This window comes from Lathyrus oleraceus, chromosome 4 (assembly GCF_024323335.1).
Source record: "Lathyrus oleraceus cultivar Zhongwan6 chromosome 4, CAAS_Psat_ZW6_1.0, whole genome shotgun sequence".
Lineage (NCBI taxonomy): Eukaryota > Viridiplantae > Streptophyta > Magnoliopsida > Fabales > Fabaceae > Lathyrus > Lathyrus oleraceus.
This window is the reverse complement of record NC_066582.1, coordinates 369,151,030-369,164,094: the sequence shown is the minus strand read 5'-3', so window position 1 is coordinate 369,164,094 and position 13,065 is coordinate 369,151,030. Positions and strand designations below refer to the sequence as shown.

General features: G+C 37.2%; 1 protein-coding gene and 1 long non-coding RNA gene across 2 annotated transcripts; both read left to right on the top strand.

Annotated features, from left to right (window-relative positions):
* The first annotated feature begins 1,556 nt into the window (after positions 1-1,556).
* LOC127075488 (uncharacterized) lies at positions 1,557-2,896 on the top strand. Its single transcript, XR_007786469.1, has 2 exons — positions 1,557-1,711; positions 2,288-2,896. It is a non-coding gene; the product is annotated as an uncharacterized LOC127075488 (long non-coding RNA).
* A 3,402-nt stretch (positions 2,897-6,298) lies between these two features.
* On the top strand, positions 6,299-7,132 carry LOC127137471 (U11/U12 small nuclear ribonucleoprotein 31 kDa protein). Its single transcript, XM_051063928.1, has 2 exons — positions 6,299-6,768; positions 6,856-7,132. The coding sequence occupies exons 1-2, from the start codon at positions 6,299-6,301 to the stop codon at positions 7,130-7,132; spliced, it is 747 nt and encodes a 248-aa protein (XP_050919885.1).
* The last annotated feature ends 5,933 nt before the right edge of the window (positions 7,133-13,065 follow it).

Genomic DNA, 13,065 nt, shown 5'->3' with positions numbered 1-13,065 from the left:
CAAGTTGTGTTTTGATCCTACCCTCATCCTTTTGGTGATGGCGATCAATGGCGTTGAGTGCTTATTATCGTCCTTTTGGCGATAACAAGTTGTGTCTTTTAACAATACCTTCATCCTTTTGGTGATGGTGGTTGTTGACTTATTATCATCCTTTTGGTGATAACAAGTTGTGTTTTGATCCTACCCTCATCCTTTTGGTGATGGTGATCAATTGAGTGTGTGACTTATTATCGTCCTTTTGGCGATAGCAAGTTGTGTCTTTTAATTTTACCTTCATCCTTTTGGTGATGGTGATTGTTGACTTATTATCATCCTTTTGGTGATAACAAGTTTGTGTTTTGATCTTACCCTCATCCTTTTGGTGATGGCGATCATTGAGCGTGTGTACTTATTATCATCCTTTTGGTGGTAACAAGTTTTATCGTTTGACAATACCTTCATCCTTTTGGTGATGGTGATTGTTTTGACTTTATCATCCTTTTGGTGATAACAAGTTTTGTTGTGGGATCTTACCTTTATCATTTTGGTAACAGGTGATTTTTGAAGTCGTTGATTCAACTATCATCCTTTTGGTGATAGCCTTGATGTTATACTCTTCGTAGTGGGAAATTTTATCAGAATAACCATCATCCTTTTGGTGAGGACTACTCTGGAAGCTCGGTTTATCCATCATCCTTTTGGTGATGACAATCCTGACAATCATAGTGAATTACTATCATCCTTTTGGTGATAGCGATTAATTCTACTGTCATCCTTTTGGTGCCAGAAAGCATGTTCATGTGTCTCACATCAGAAACGACCTTTGGCAAGATTTGAATGTTGACTCGAGGGTTGGCATTGATCGGACATTCTACCCTTACTACCTTGGCATCCATTGCATTTTCATCTGCATCTCTCCATTACATTTCAAAGGACAAAATTTGGATCCTTTCGTATTTAATTACCTTCCACCACGAATGTATGAAGACTGTTGTCATTCTTACTTTCTAATTCAAGATAATTAAATAGGGGCAGCTGTCGTACCCCAATTTTGTCCGGGCATTTTTAATTTTTCATAGAATTAATTTCATTTTTTAATTTAGCATCATATGCATAGCATGACATACATTTGCATCATGAATAATACCCAAAATGTCAGTCAGATTGGACTTATTTGAGAATACAGACAAAATCGGTTGAATTGTCGAAATTTGAAGGAAGCAGTGTACTTTTTCAAATAATGTGTTTTGTGCTGATAATTTTGGTGTGATTTATTTAATTTTCCGAATAATTTGTACTCAATTTCTATTTTAAATTGGTCAAATATTTTTAGAATGATTTTAAATATGGGTTAGTTTTTAAATATTAGTTAGATTTTTTTTTTAAAAAAAAAATATTAGTTAATTTGTTTATAAATATTAATTAGTTTTTTTGAATATTAGTTAGATTTTTCTAAAAATTTAGTTAATTTTTTATTTTATATATTAATTAGTTTTTTAAATATTAATTAGTCTTTAGGATTTGTATAATAAATTATGAAATATATATATATATATACTACATTGGATACCCAATCCGAAAAAGACAAAATTCAGAATTCACTCTCAGCATATCACGCTCATACCTCACCATCCACTCCGAAAATCTCTCAAAAAAAATCTCTCATGGATCTTCCACCTTTTCTCTCACCACGCGTCCTTCATTGCTCATTGGCAAAAAGACAAAAAAAGTGGTAAACAAAACATCTTCTTACGCTCTCATTCTCATTCATAAAACTCTCAACAGACCACAAATAAAGGAAGAACGCTCTCACTACATCCAAAAAGCGGACGAAACCTTAGCCGCTTACATCTTCATCTCTCGTTCTCCACCGTCCGCCGCCATCATCATCGGCGCTCACCTTAGATCAACTCTCCATCAGCCGCCAACATCCACACATCATCATCTGCTAAATCGTTCATCTCCACCAAAAAACCAAACCTTACCGTCGTCCGCTCACAACCTCCGCTTCTTCACCACCAACAATCGCCTCACCCTTCAACTCACCACCACCGTACACCAAACCACCGTTAAAGCTACCACCATCACCGAAACCCTCTTCTCCTTCGTCATCAACCGCTTCAAACCCTATCCACCACTCTAATCATCAAACCCTCACCTTCGCCGTTACTATCAAAGCCCTACCGTCGCGAAATCCATCTGATCTACACTCAAAATAGGAAGCCGCATAAACATCTCCATTTACCGCCTCCGTCGGCAACAATTTTTTCTAATGTTTCTGGGTTTCTCTGTTGGTTTGTTTTAACAGGTTCTATGACAGATTCAGTATCGCACAAGGTTTCGGAAAGCGACGAAACCATGCTCGTCTTCAATCTAGCGCGTGAGGTTATAGTGTTGCGGATGTGTTGAAGTGATTAAAGCAATACCTGTGATTTAATTCAGCATTGCGGTAACGACATAATTTGATTTCCTGCTGAGTTCTGTGTATTAATGTTGTTGTGTTACGTTTCATTATGCGGATTTTTTTTCTCTCCGCCTTCAATTCGGTGTTTAATGTGTACCTGTGTATAAAGTTAAGTATAGCCATTACACTTTGAAATGTTGTGAATGATTTATGTGCTGTTGTGTTTTACATTTCCACGTCGAAATCAAATTTATGATGATGGATAGTCGATGCTAGTAGCGATGTCGCAGGTGTAAGGTTTATGAGTTTTCATGTCAATTTTAGCATCACTGTAATTAATTTTTTGGGGCTGTTAGTTCTGTTTCATGTTTCCTTTTGATTAGAGTTGATGCATGATATGAATAAATATGAATGTGGTTGTAAGACTCTTTAGTTTTTGATAATAATTCTATAGAGTACAAATGTTGTGAGCTTTAAATTTTAATGGAATTCTTGACTATCATTTATGGACCATTCTGGTGATTGAATTCAATTATGGAAATTGGTGATGTCATTTGTAGTGAGAACGGTCCTGATGCTTGTATAAAGGTGATACTCAAAGTCATATGGTTAGTTTCTCTATGGGTGTTGTAGTCTTGGCATTTCTTTTGCTGTCATGTATTCCAAAGTTACTCTTATATTCATTATGTTTCAAAGTTCAGTAAGTTATTCCTAATAAAAATCATTTTTTTCTTGTTAGTAAGATTAATTAATTAATTTTTATCAATTACTTAGTTTTGATTATGCAAACTCAAAATTAACTCGAGTATGTCGATGGAATCTCTTTATTGATTAATCTTATAATTAATTTTAATTAGTGTATTCAAGTACATTTTTTTTAAATTAGTTAATTAGGTTGCTATTGATAATCAATAAGACAATTTAAGATTAATATTTTCAATAAATAGAAATTTGTTCCAATACCAAATTATCCACTTTAAGTCTGACTATATGTGCAAATTCAAATCATTTTTTAAAAATAAAAATAATTTCTAAAGAATTTTTTTCTTTTAAATATAAATTTGGGATGAAAAGGAGATAGGAGGCGTACGCCTTACTATTTCTCAATTACTCGAATAATTGGCGTACGCCATATTGCTCGAGTTCTTTTCACCCGATTAAACCTTAATCATACGTTATTCAAACCGTAACATTTCAAATCATTACTTTTATAAATCAACTACAAATCCCAAACCTTTCTAAATTTCCGATATTAAAGAGGATAGGAGGCGTACGCCTCACTATCTTTCGATTATTCGAATAATTGGCGTACGCCACATTGCTCGAATCTTCGTCATTTAAAACCCTAATAATCATACAATTTCAAATCACTTTTCAAAATCAAATATAATTTCTAAACTCAAATCATTTTTCAAATCAAATATAACTCCTAAAGAATTTTATCTTTTAAAATAAACTTGGGTTGAAAAGGAGATAGGAAGCGTACGCTTCACTATTTCTCAAACACTCGAATAATTGGCGTACGCCATATTGCGCGAGTTCTTGTCACCCAATTAAAACCTTAATCATATACATTCAAATCACATTTTTAAAATCAACTATAAATCCTTTTAATTCCATATTTCAGATGAAAAGAGGATATGAGGCGTACGCCTCACTATCTTTCGATCATTCGAATAATTGGCGTACGCCACATTGCTCGAATCTTCGTCATCAATTCAAAACCACAATCGAGTAAGCTCAAATCATCGACAAATCCAAACCTACCAATCCAAAATCCAAACATATATTTTACAATTTAAACTTCGGATGATAGAAGATGAGAGGCGTACGCCTTGCCATCTCTCGATTATTTGAATAATTGGCGAACGCCATATTGCACAAATTATCGACTTCCGACTAAAATACGGTAAATAAACTTGGATAAAGGAATAAGGGGCGTACGCCTCATTATTCTTTGAATAGGCCAGTAGGGGGCGTACGCCTCACTACCGTGAATATTCAACATCCACAAACAAACTTTCAAAAAAATTCGAACGAAAAGGGAATAGAAGGCGGTCGCCTTATTATTCCTCGAAAGAATTGGACGATTGGTGTACACCATATTGCTCAATCTTTCGTCGTTCTTCAAAACACCTTAACCAATCAAACCTTAACTTCTCGCCCCCGAGCGATCGAAACCAAGCACCCAAACACATCAAATCAACTTGTCACCCCCGCGTGACCAAAACCCCTTCAAAAAGAACACTGTCAATCCTTTCTAATGCGCCCAACAAACCAGTGCTAGAGCCTCCCCCGAGAGTAGACAAGCCAGCGTTTAGCCGTTAGAACGCCGACCTACACAGTCGTTCATCAAAACAAAACACCCCCCAAAATATTCGTAGTAGCCCGAACTACGAATGCTCTGATTTCCTTATCGCACCATAAGGATACGTAGGCAGGAGATTGCTGTATCTTCGCGAGCACACTAATAAAAAACCTCCCATTTCCCCATCCTGAGGTCTTCATCCATATCTATCATCAATTCTAATCACTCGAAGCAAGCAGATAAACAGTCAATTAACAGTCAAATAGCAAAATCAGACTAAGAGGTTCCCGTTGAGTACAACGGACGTGAGGGGTGCTAATACCTTCCCCTTGCGTAATCGACTCCCGAACCCGAATATGGTTGCGACGACCATTATTCCTTTTTCTTAACGGTTTTCTCGATATTTTCCTTTTCCTTCGTTGGAATGAATAAAGTTCGGTGGCGACTCTGTTTCGAACATTTTTTCCGCGTCAATACATTTAAAAAGATGTCATCGATTTTGATGCATTTTAATCGTATGTACTTCTAATTTTGTTGATTCACTATGTTCATTTTTTTTCTTATATCTTCATTTTAAGATGTCCAAACATAATCTAAGGGTATAAATAAAGCATTACTTTTGAAAACAAATTAATTGCTGAGGTTCTAGTAAGAGATGAGTCCTCTTCAATTCTGGACAAATTCTACATAAGAGTTTTTAAATGTTGTGAAACTGAAGTTATTAGACTAAGGTTTTGCTTAAATTGATGCAATGAGATGATATGAAGTGATATGAGATGAAATAGAATAAGATTACATTGTTTGAGTTAATTAAAATCAGATCCAGTATAATAAAATTTTATTATTCTATTTTATTTCATTTCATCACTTTTCATTAGCATTGTTTCCCTTAGATATGAGGAATAAAAAATTACATCACTTTCTACTAGTATTGATCACTTTCTACGAGTATTGTTCCCTTTAATATGAGCAGAATGAAAATTTTCATCACTTTCCATTAGTATTGTTTCTCTTTTATATGAGCAGAATCAAAAACATACTTTGTTTTTATCGCTAATTATTCAAATAATAAAGTAATAAAATCTCTATTTCACTCTATTCTATTTTTGCTAAATTTCAATAACTCTATTTATCTTAAGATATTAAAATATAATCTAAAATAATATAATAAAATTGTATATCTAACGAACTAGAAATTTTTGTCTTAAAAAATCTAGCATCATACTAACAAAAAATTATTAAAATTTATATATGCAGATGGGTGGCTGACCAATTAAACAAAAAAATATTAAAACATAATAATTTTTAGTTTTATGCTATCTTTACAAGTACTCTGGCGGTGAGCAAGTTGTCCATTTACATATGGATAGTACTGCTTATAAAAAAATAAGAATGGATAAAACCATATATAAAACCAATCCAAAATATCCGGATCCATGTCCAGATCCGCTTGGAGTTTCGCTTCACTTCTCTAGGGTTTCTCAAACGCATTATAGAATCTCTCCACTCTCAGATTTCCTCTATAGATTAAAGAAGCATCGGAGAACTAATTCCGTCGCCGGAAACCGAACGCCGTTGCCGGAAACAAAAAACCTGAACCGAAATAAATGTCAAGCAAGAAGAAACACAAACGAAAACACAGCGACAACGATGAAGACGACGACGTTTTCTACTACCGCTATTGCGCTTCGTCCTCAACCCCCAACACCACCACCGGCACCACATCCAGTAATCAACCCCAATCAAAACCGAACAATAAAGGATCATCAATAGGAGGAACATGTGAACCCTTAGCACCATCAAAATCGACGCTATACGTTTCTAATCTAGATTACTCCCTAACAAACTCCGATCTCCATACGCTCTTCTCTACTTTCGGCCGCATCGCGCGTGTAACCGTTCTCAAAGACTGTCACACGCGCCTAAGCCGCGGTGTCGCGTTTGTCCAATTCGTTTCTCGTAATGATGCCCAACGCGCCGTGGCGGAGATGAATAAGAAGATTCTCAATGGAAGGACTCTAACTGCTTCTATTGCTGCTGATAATGGACGTGCTCCGGAGTTTATTCGGAAGCGCGTGTACAATACTTAGACTGCTTTGTGTTATGAGTGTGGGGGGCATGGTCATTTGTCGTATGAGTGTCCTAAGAATCAGTTGGGGCCGAGGCCGCGGCCTCAGCCTAAGAAGTCGCGACGGGGATTTAGTGGGCTGAGGGATAGGGATGGGGAGGAGGAAGGTGATGAGGAGGAGGAGGAGGGTGGTCAGATTGCTGCGGAGCAGTTTGACGATAATTGGGCTTCTATTGTGGATGATGAAGCGGGTGAAAGGTTGCTAGGGAGAAACAGAAATGATGATGAGGGTTTGGACAACAACAAGACGAAGAAGAAAGGGAAGAAATCTGTGTATTTCAGTGATGAGAGTGATCATGATGATGATGATTGATCATGACTATGTAGCATTGACACTTCAGATTGAAGGTGTGTGTTTGGTATTCCGCATTACCGCATTATTCAACTAGTCCTGTGTGTCGTGTCTATATATGTGCCAGTGTTTCATAGATCTAAATGGCAATTTTTTGTTTTTATCAAGATATGGTGTAATTGATGAAATTGTTTATATGTTGTTGGCTTGGTTGGATGTGTTTATGGTTTTGATCACAAGCACATGTTAGTTATTAGTTATTGTGGTAGTAATTCGTGATAGTGGTGGTGAATTGGTGATGAGCATTTTTGTGTATTCCATATTTTCATAGTTAATGAATGATGACAGACGAGTCTCTTATTTATCGGCTTAATTTAGCATTCGGTTTACCTGTAAAACAGAAAGGAAAAGCCTGTTCGTTATGTTTTTTATTTTGGTTCAGTTAAAACCTGTAATGTAATTAAATTGTAACACCCTGGTTTACTTTATGCACATCTTGTTATCATATAAGTAAGGTTTTTAATTACAGTTGTGGTGGTTATGTTATGATATTTGATATGTAGAATATTGTAGTCAGATATAGCTGGATTTGATGTGGTTGTTGAGATCTTGAAAAGCATAGGTTGTAGACTTGTAGTCACAATTACTGTCGCCGTTCTTGTGGAAAGCAGTTTAAAACCATGGGTAACAGTTCTTCTGATTACCTTTACTCTTTGATGTCTACTGAGCATTTTTATGCAGATTGATGAGTATTTCTCAAGTTTCTCTTAGAATGCTTAAATTGCTTCTCCCAGAGAAAATATGGTATCCTTTTCATGCATAATCACTTGGCTGAGCTGGAGAATAATACCAATTTGTGTCTCACCCTCGACACTAGGCTTTAAATTATAGGTTTAATTATTCTGTAACTTTTTGAACCATGGGCTGATCTTGAATGTCATTGTAATGATATGTAGAAAAAGAAATTGGTTATTGTTATGCTATTTCCTTTCTTTCTGAATTATGGCTTTGAATCGGATTAAGTATAGTTATATTATATGGAGTTTGGGGTCAATTGTTAGTGTTGCACTGTTGGTTTTAAGCATTGTTGGTTTTGGATATATCTATAACTCTGAAACCATATTCAGTTGACAGTTATATATAACCGATAGATACCATATTCATGATTGTCTATATACTTTTGTATGCTCATATTTTTTACTAATTCAATCATTGTCTTATGGCACAAGTTAATGAAAATAGTAGAGTTCATATCCTCTATGAATAGGATTAACATGAAGCTTGATTACATAGTACGATAATTGGACTCAGATATAAATATATTGGGAGTTTTGTGAAATTCAGGATATCGGTTTCTTGAATTTTGTTGAAGTTTGAGCAGATTCAAATAGGATTAATATGGGTGTTCTTGAAGAGGAAGTATGTAAAAGTTTGGAATTTTTTTTCAAAATAATAATTATTTTTAGTTTTTTTTCAAAATAACTAATTATTTAAAAAAATTATCAAAATAACCAGGTTTGGTAGAGGATGCGTCAGATGAACTGGGGCACCCCCAATGCATAAAGAGGAGGCGTCAATAACATTGGCGCATGCATTGCGCTCCTCACGAGGAGGCGCCACTAGCATTGGCGCATGCATTGCGCTCCTCATGAGGAGGCGCCAATACTAGTGGCGCCTGCATTGGGCCTCATGAGGAGGCGTCAATGCTAGTGGCGCCTAGGTGCATTTGGTTGTGTGGGCGCTAATTCATCTGGCTGCATGTGATGGTCATGTGGGCGTCAATCCCTCAAGCGCCCACATGTTTTGTCCGTCTCTATAAATACCACGCATTGGATGCAATATTTTTCACTCAAACTCATCTCCTAATACAATTCAACCACCATCAATTTCAATTTTCCCTGTTTCAACAATGTCTGCATACATTCAAAAACAAAGTGCTGATGTAATATTTTCTGCCGTTGCGGCTCCGGTACAGATTCGACTTTGGAACACAAATATGTTTGAACGTCTTAATCGGACGTTGTACAGTTGGTTAGAGGGAGAAATTGGAGAGGGTGAACGGATTAGAAGAATACAATGGCTTGTGTCCACGTTCAACCAACACGGAGAATTACGCGAATTGGTGGATATTAAGACAGACCAAGACGCTCGTAGGATGATGCATTACATGTTCAAAATTGTTTTGCTGGTTGTAATTGCATAGTTCTTGTATTTGTTATAATTATATGTGTTACTGTTTATGCAATGGTACTTTCGTGACAGACGTCTAATATGAAATAAATTTAATTTTTCATATATTACAATAGAGGTACATGTAAACTTATCTGGTTGTGCCCATTCTAACACTAGGACAGTTATTACGATTGTGACCTAGTTGACGGCATAAACTACATAGTCTAACCATTTTGTTCGCAGTATCCATTTCGGTTCGAATTTGGATGCTGTTTGGGCGACCCTTTTTCTTCCTTCGCATAACTTCGTTGTGCCAGACGATGTCCCCATGATATTCTGGCCAATAATCCTCTTTTGCCACTACGAAAAAACTAATTTTATAAACATTTGAAAGACTGACGATTTTGTAAACTTCAGATAACAAGTATGATGGTTCCCTTCGAACCTTTGAGCATGCCGCAAGGACATGGGAGCGGGGGTACGAAATGCTTGGAACTTTCTGCAGTCGCACTAACCTCTATCTATTTCGACTCTGTACTGTCCCATCGGCATGCCCTCATTGTGATCCATGGAGTCGACAACACTAAACCAACCTTTACTTCGGTCAAAGACCGTAACCACATGTGTGTTTGCTTTGGCAGCTTCATGTCTGATGAATTTCATCGAAGCATCACTGAACAACTGTCCAGATTGCAACACTGAACTCCATTTTAAGCGTCTGGTTTCAAACAAAGCCCTTAGCCTGAAATATGTAGCATGCACCAAAGCAATTATTGGTAGGTTACGGATGCCTTTGAAGACAGAGTTCATTGATTCCACAAGATTTGTTGTCATGTGGCCCCAACGTTGACCGTTGTCGTATGCCCTGGTCTACTTCTCCAAAGGAATACCATGGATCCACCGTACCGCATCTTCGTTTGACAATCTTATTTCCTTGTGGTAGTGTTTGAAAGATGGTTTTGATAATGCGTAACCTGCATTGACAACCTTCTTCCGCAACGTCTTATCTTTGATTTCCCGCATGAAATTCTGAGCAATATGTCTATTACATAACACATGCGTCGAAGGAGGATTTTGCCAGCCGTTGTCAATGTTATTATATGCACTGATGATTGAAGGGTGTCTGTCGGAGATCAAACATAAGTTAGGCTGAGGTGCAACGTGCAATCAGAGTTTTCTTAGGAAAAAACTTCATCCCTCAGCAGTCTCCCCTTCAACTAGGGCAAAGACGATTGAAAAAATATTGATGTTCCAATCTTGTGCCACTAACATCAGTAACGTTCCTTTGTATTTTCCGTACAACCATGTACCATCAGTTTGTATAATTGGTTTACAGAAAGAAAAACCTATGATACCTGGTTGATACACCCAGAATAGACGGAGAAATATTTTATTTCCAACAGCACACGTACCATCTGGTGTATAGGCGGACAATTTGTTTCCAGCTTGACAATTGTCCCGGGAGCATATTGTTTTAGAGCCAACAAGTATTTTGGAAGTTGTTTGTAAGACTCCTCCCAATTGCCAAACACTTTTTCAATAGATTTTGTCCTAGCTATCCATGCCTTCCTATATGATGGAGTGTACTCGTACTCTGCCCTAATATGCGAGATTATTGTACTCACCTTTAATGATGGATTGTCGCTAATAACAGATAATATTTCATCACATATTAGCTGAGAGCTTAATTTACGATGATCCTGGATTGGGTTTGTCAGCATGCATGTGTGATTTGGACCCATTGATCCAATCTCCCAAGACTCGCTCCTCTTCCGGTACGAAGCTGACAACATAAAAAGGCAGTGCTCATTCGGACAATAAACTTTATACCTCGATGCGTCAGTTCTGTCAACTCTGAAATCAGCTGATAGTTGCATGTGGAATTTCTTAATGGCTCTTACACATTCCTCTTTTGTGCGAAATATGTCTCCTTGTTTCAAAGATCCTTGCATCTGCACGTAAGGATTGTACCATACATCTTCTAAAAGTTCATCTGAACCCAAATTTAACCTTGTCATCTGTTGGGGTGGGCAGTATACATAACTTGTTAGTATTGGCTCCTCTTCCTCTTCAGCGTTCACCATCGAATCAACCATGATCTCAGATTCTTCTTCTATGTCATCTAGAACATTCACCTCAGCTTGTCCGTCATCAGTCTCACAAAACACTTGTGACTGATCAATGTACAGAGACACCTGTTGTTGATGTGGTAATATATACAACTCTATATCGTTGTAACCAGATTGTTCGTGACTGACAAACATATGCTGAATATCATCATCATCTCGAATCTTCTTCTGATAAAATTTAACCTGGTTTTCTACAAACCAAACCGGATTTTTATAGATGATTTGGCCCACATTACTGCATTGCAATTTCTTTTCTATTCTTTGTTTCAGATGTGAAAAATTTGATTGTCGATTTATTGTAAACCGAGTTACCTCTGTGTTTCGAAAACAAAAACCGAACAACTGATGATCAAATATTTCCCTTCGACATGGGAACTGATCATGTAATGTTGTGTGGAAGACATTTTGTTGAAATATTAAATATGTAGATATCTTTAAGGGAATTGAATGCATTGCTAAGTTGTTCATCCACACAACATAAATAATGTTTCATTGCTAACTTGGTCGTTGCATTGATAACTTGGTCATTATTTGTACAAACTTGACCATGCATGTAGTAGAAAGAATCAACCATGCAGAGAAAAGAGTGACAAGAACACACATGCGCCTGAGCCCTGAGATTCCCACCTAGGCGCCCATTCCCTAGGCGCCATAAAGTAACTTGGGCGCCAAAAGGATGGGTGCCTCTTCACAAAAATTGGTCTTATGCGCCACTAGGAAGGGCGCCCCTTCCCATTGCCCTACACTAAGGCGCCAAGAGGAAGGGAGCCTCTTCCTTGCATGTGAAGAATCACATGTAGGCGCCAAGAGGAATGGCGCATCTTCCCTTACATGTTGATTCTTCACATGCGCCTAGAAGAGATTCCTCACATGCTATCTCTCACATGCTTTCTGAAGTTTGTCATTCCCTTGTCTTCTCTTGCCATTCCATGCAACCAATCACATTCATCTTAGGTTGCAAACCTACTCACTCATTCATCTATAAATAGCCTCCCATATCAACAATATCAAATCATCTTCATCAATACTCAATTATATTCTTCTACCACACTTGTTTCCTCTACCACACTCAAGCTTTGCAAAATCAAATCATGTCTTTGTTGACTATGGGCGATGAACATAGAGGCACACTCGAGAATATATCGGCATTTGTATGTCATCTCTCTCTTTTTACTTTTTCTATTTTTAGTCTTATACCTTTGTTATCTATGTTTTTCTTACTTCTTATAGAGTTGTGCTTGTTGATTATGTATTTCTTCTTCTAATTGCATTTTCTTACTTTTTTATTATTAGGATCCGAAGCGGTTTAGATGTCGTGTACATGAATATGTACCCTACGATCCTTTAATAGAACCATATATTAGAGGATGTGGATTTGGAAATCTACTCAACATTGTTTCGTACTCGGTGGACTACAAGTTCATTCTAACTTTGTTGGAGAGGTGGAGACCCGAGACCCACACATTTCACCTTCCGATTGGTGAGTGTACCGTCACAGTTGAGGACGTGTACATGTTGTTGGGTCTCCGTATAGATGGAAAGGCAGTGAATGATCGAGTTAACCAAGACAACAATATCTCCAATGAATTATTGGGTGCCCATTTGCTAGACGACGAAACTGAGGGAGACACGTCCGGTCAAGCAAGGGGGCAA

Coding starts and splice junctions, on each gene's coding strand:
- LOC127137471 (XM_051063928.1), top strand. CDS start 6,299: ATGTCAAGCAAGAAGAAACACAAACGAAAACACAGCGACAACGATGAA. Junction 6,769..6,855: donor GAGTTTATTCGGAAGCGCGT/GTACAATACTTA, acceptor GTTGGGGCCGAG/GCCGCGGCCTCAGCCTAAGA.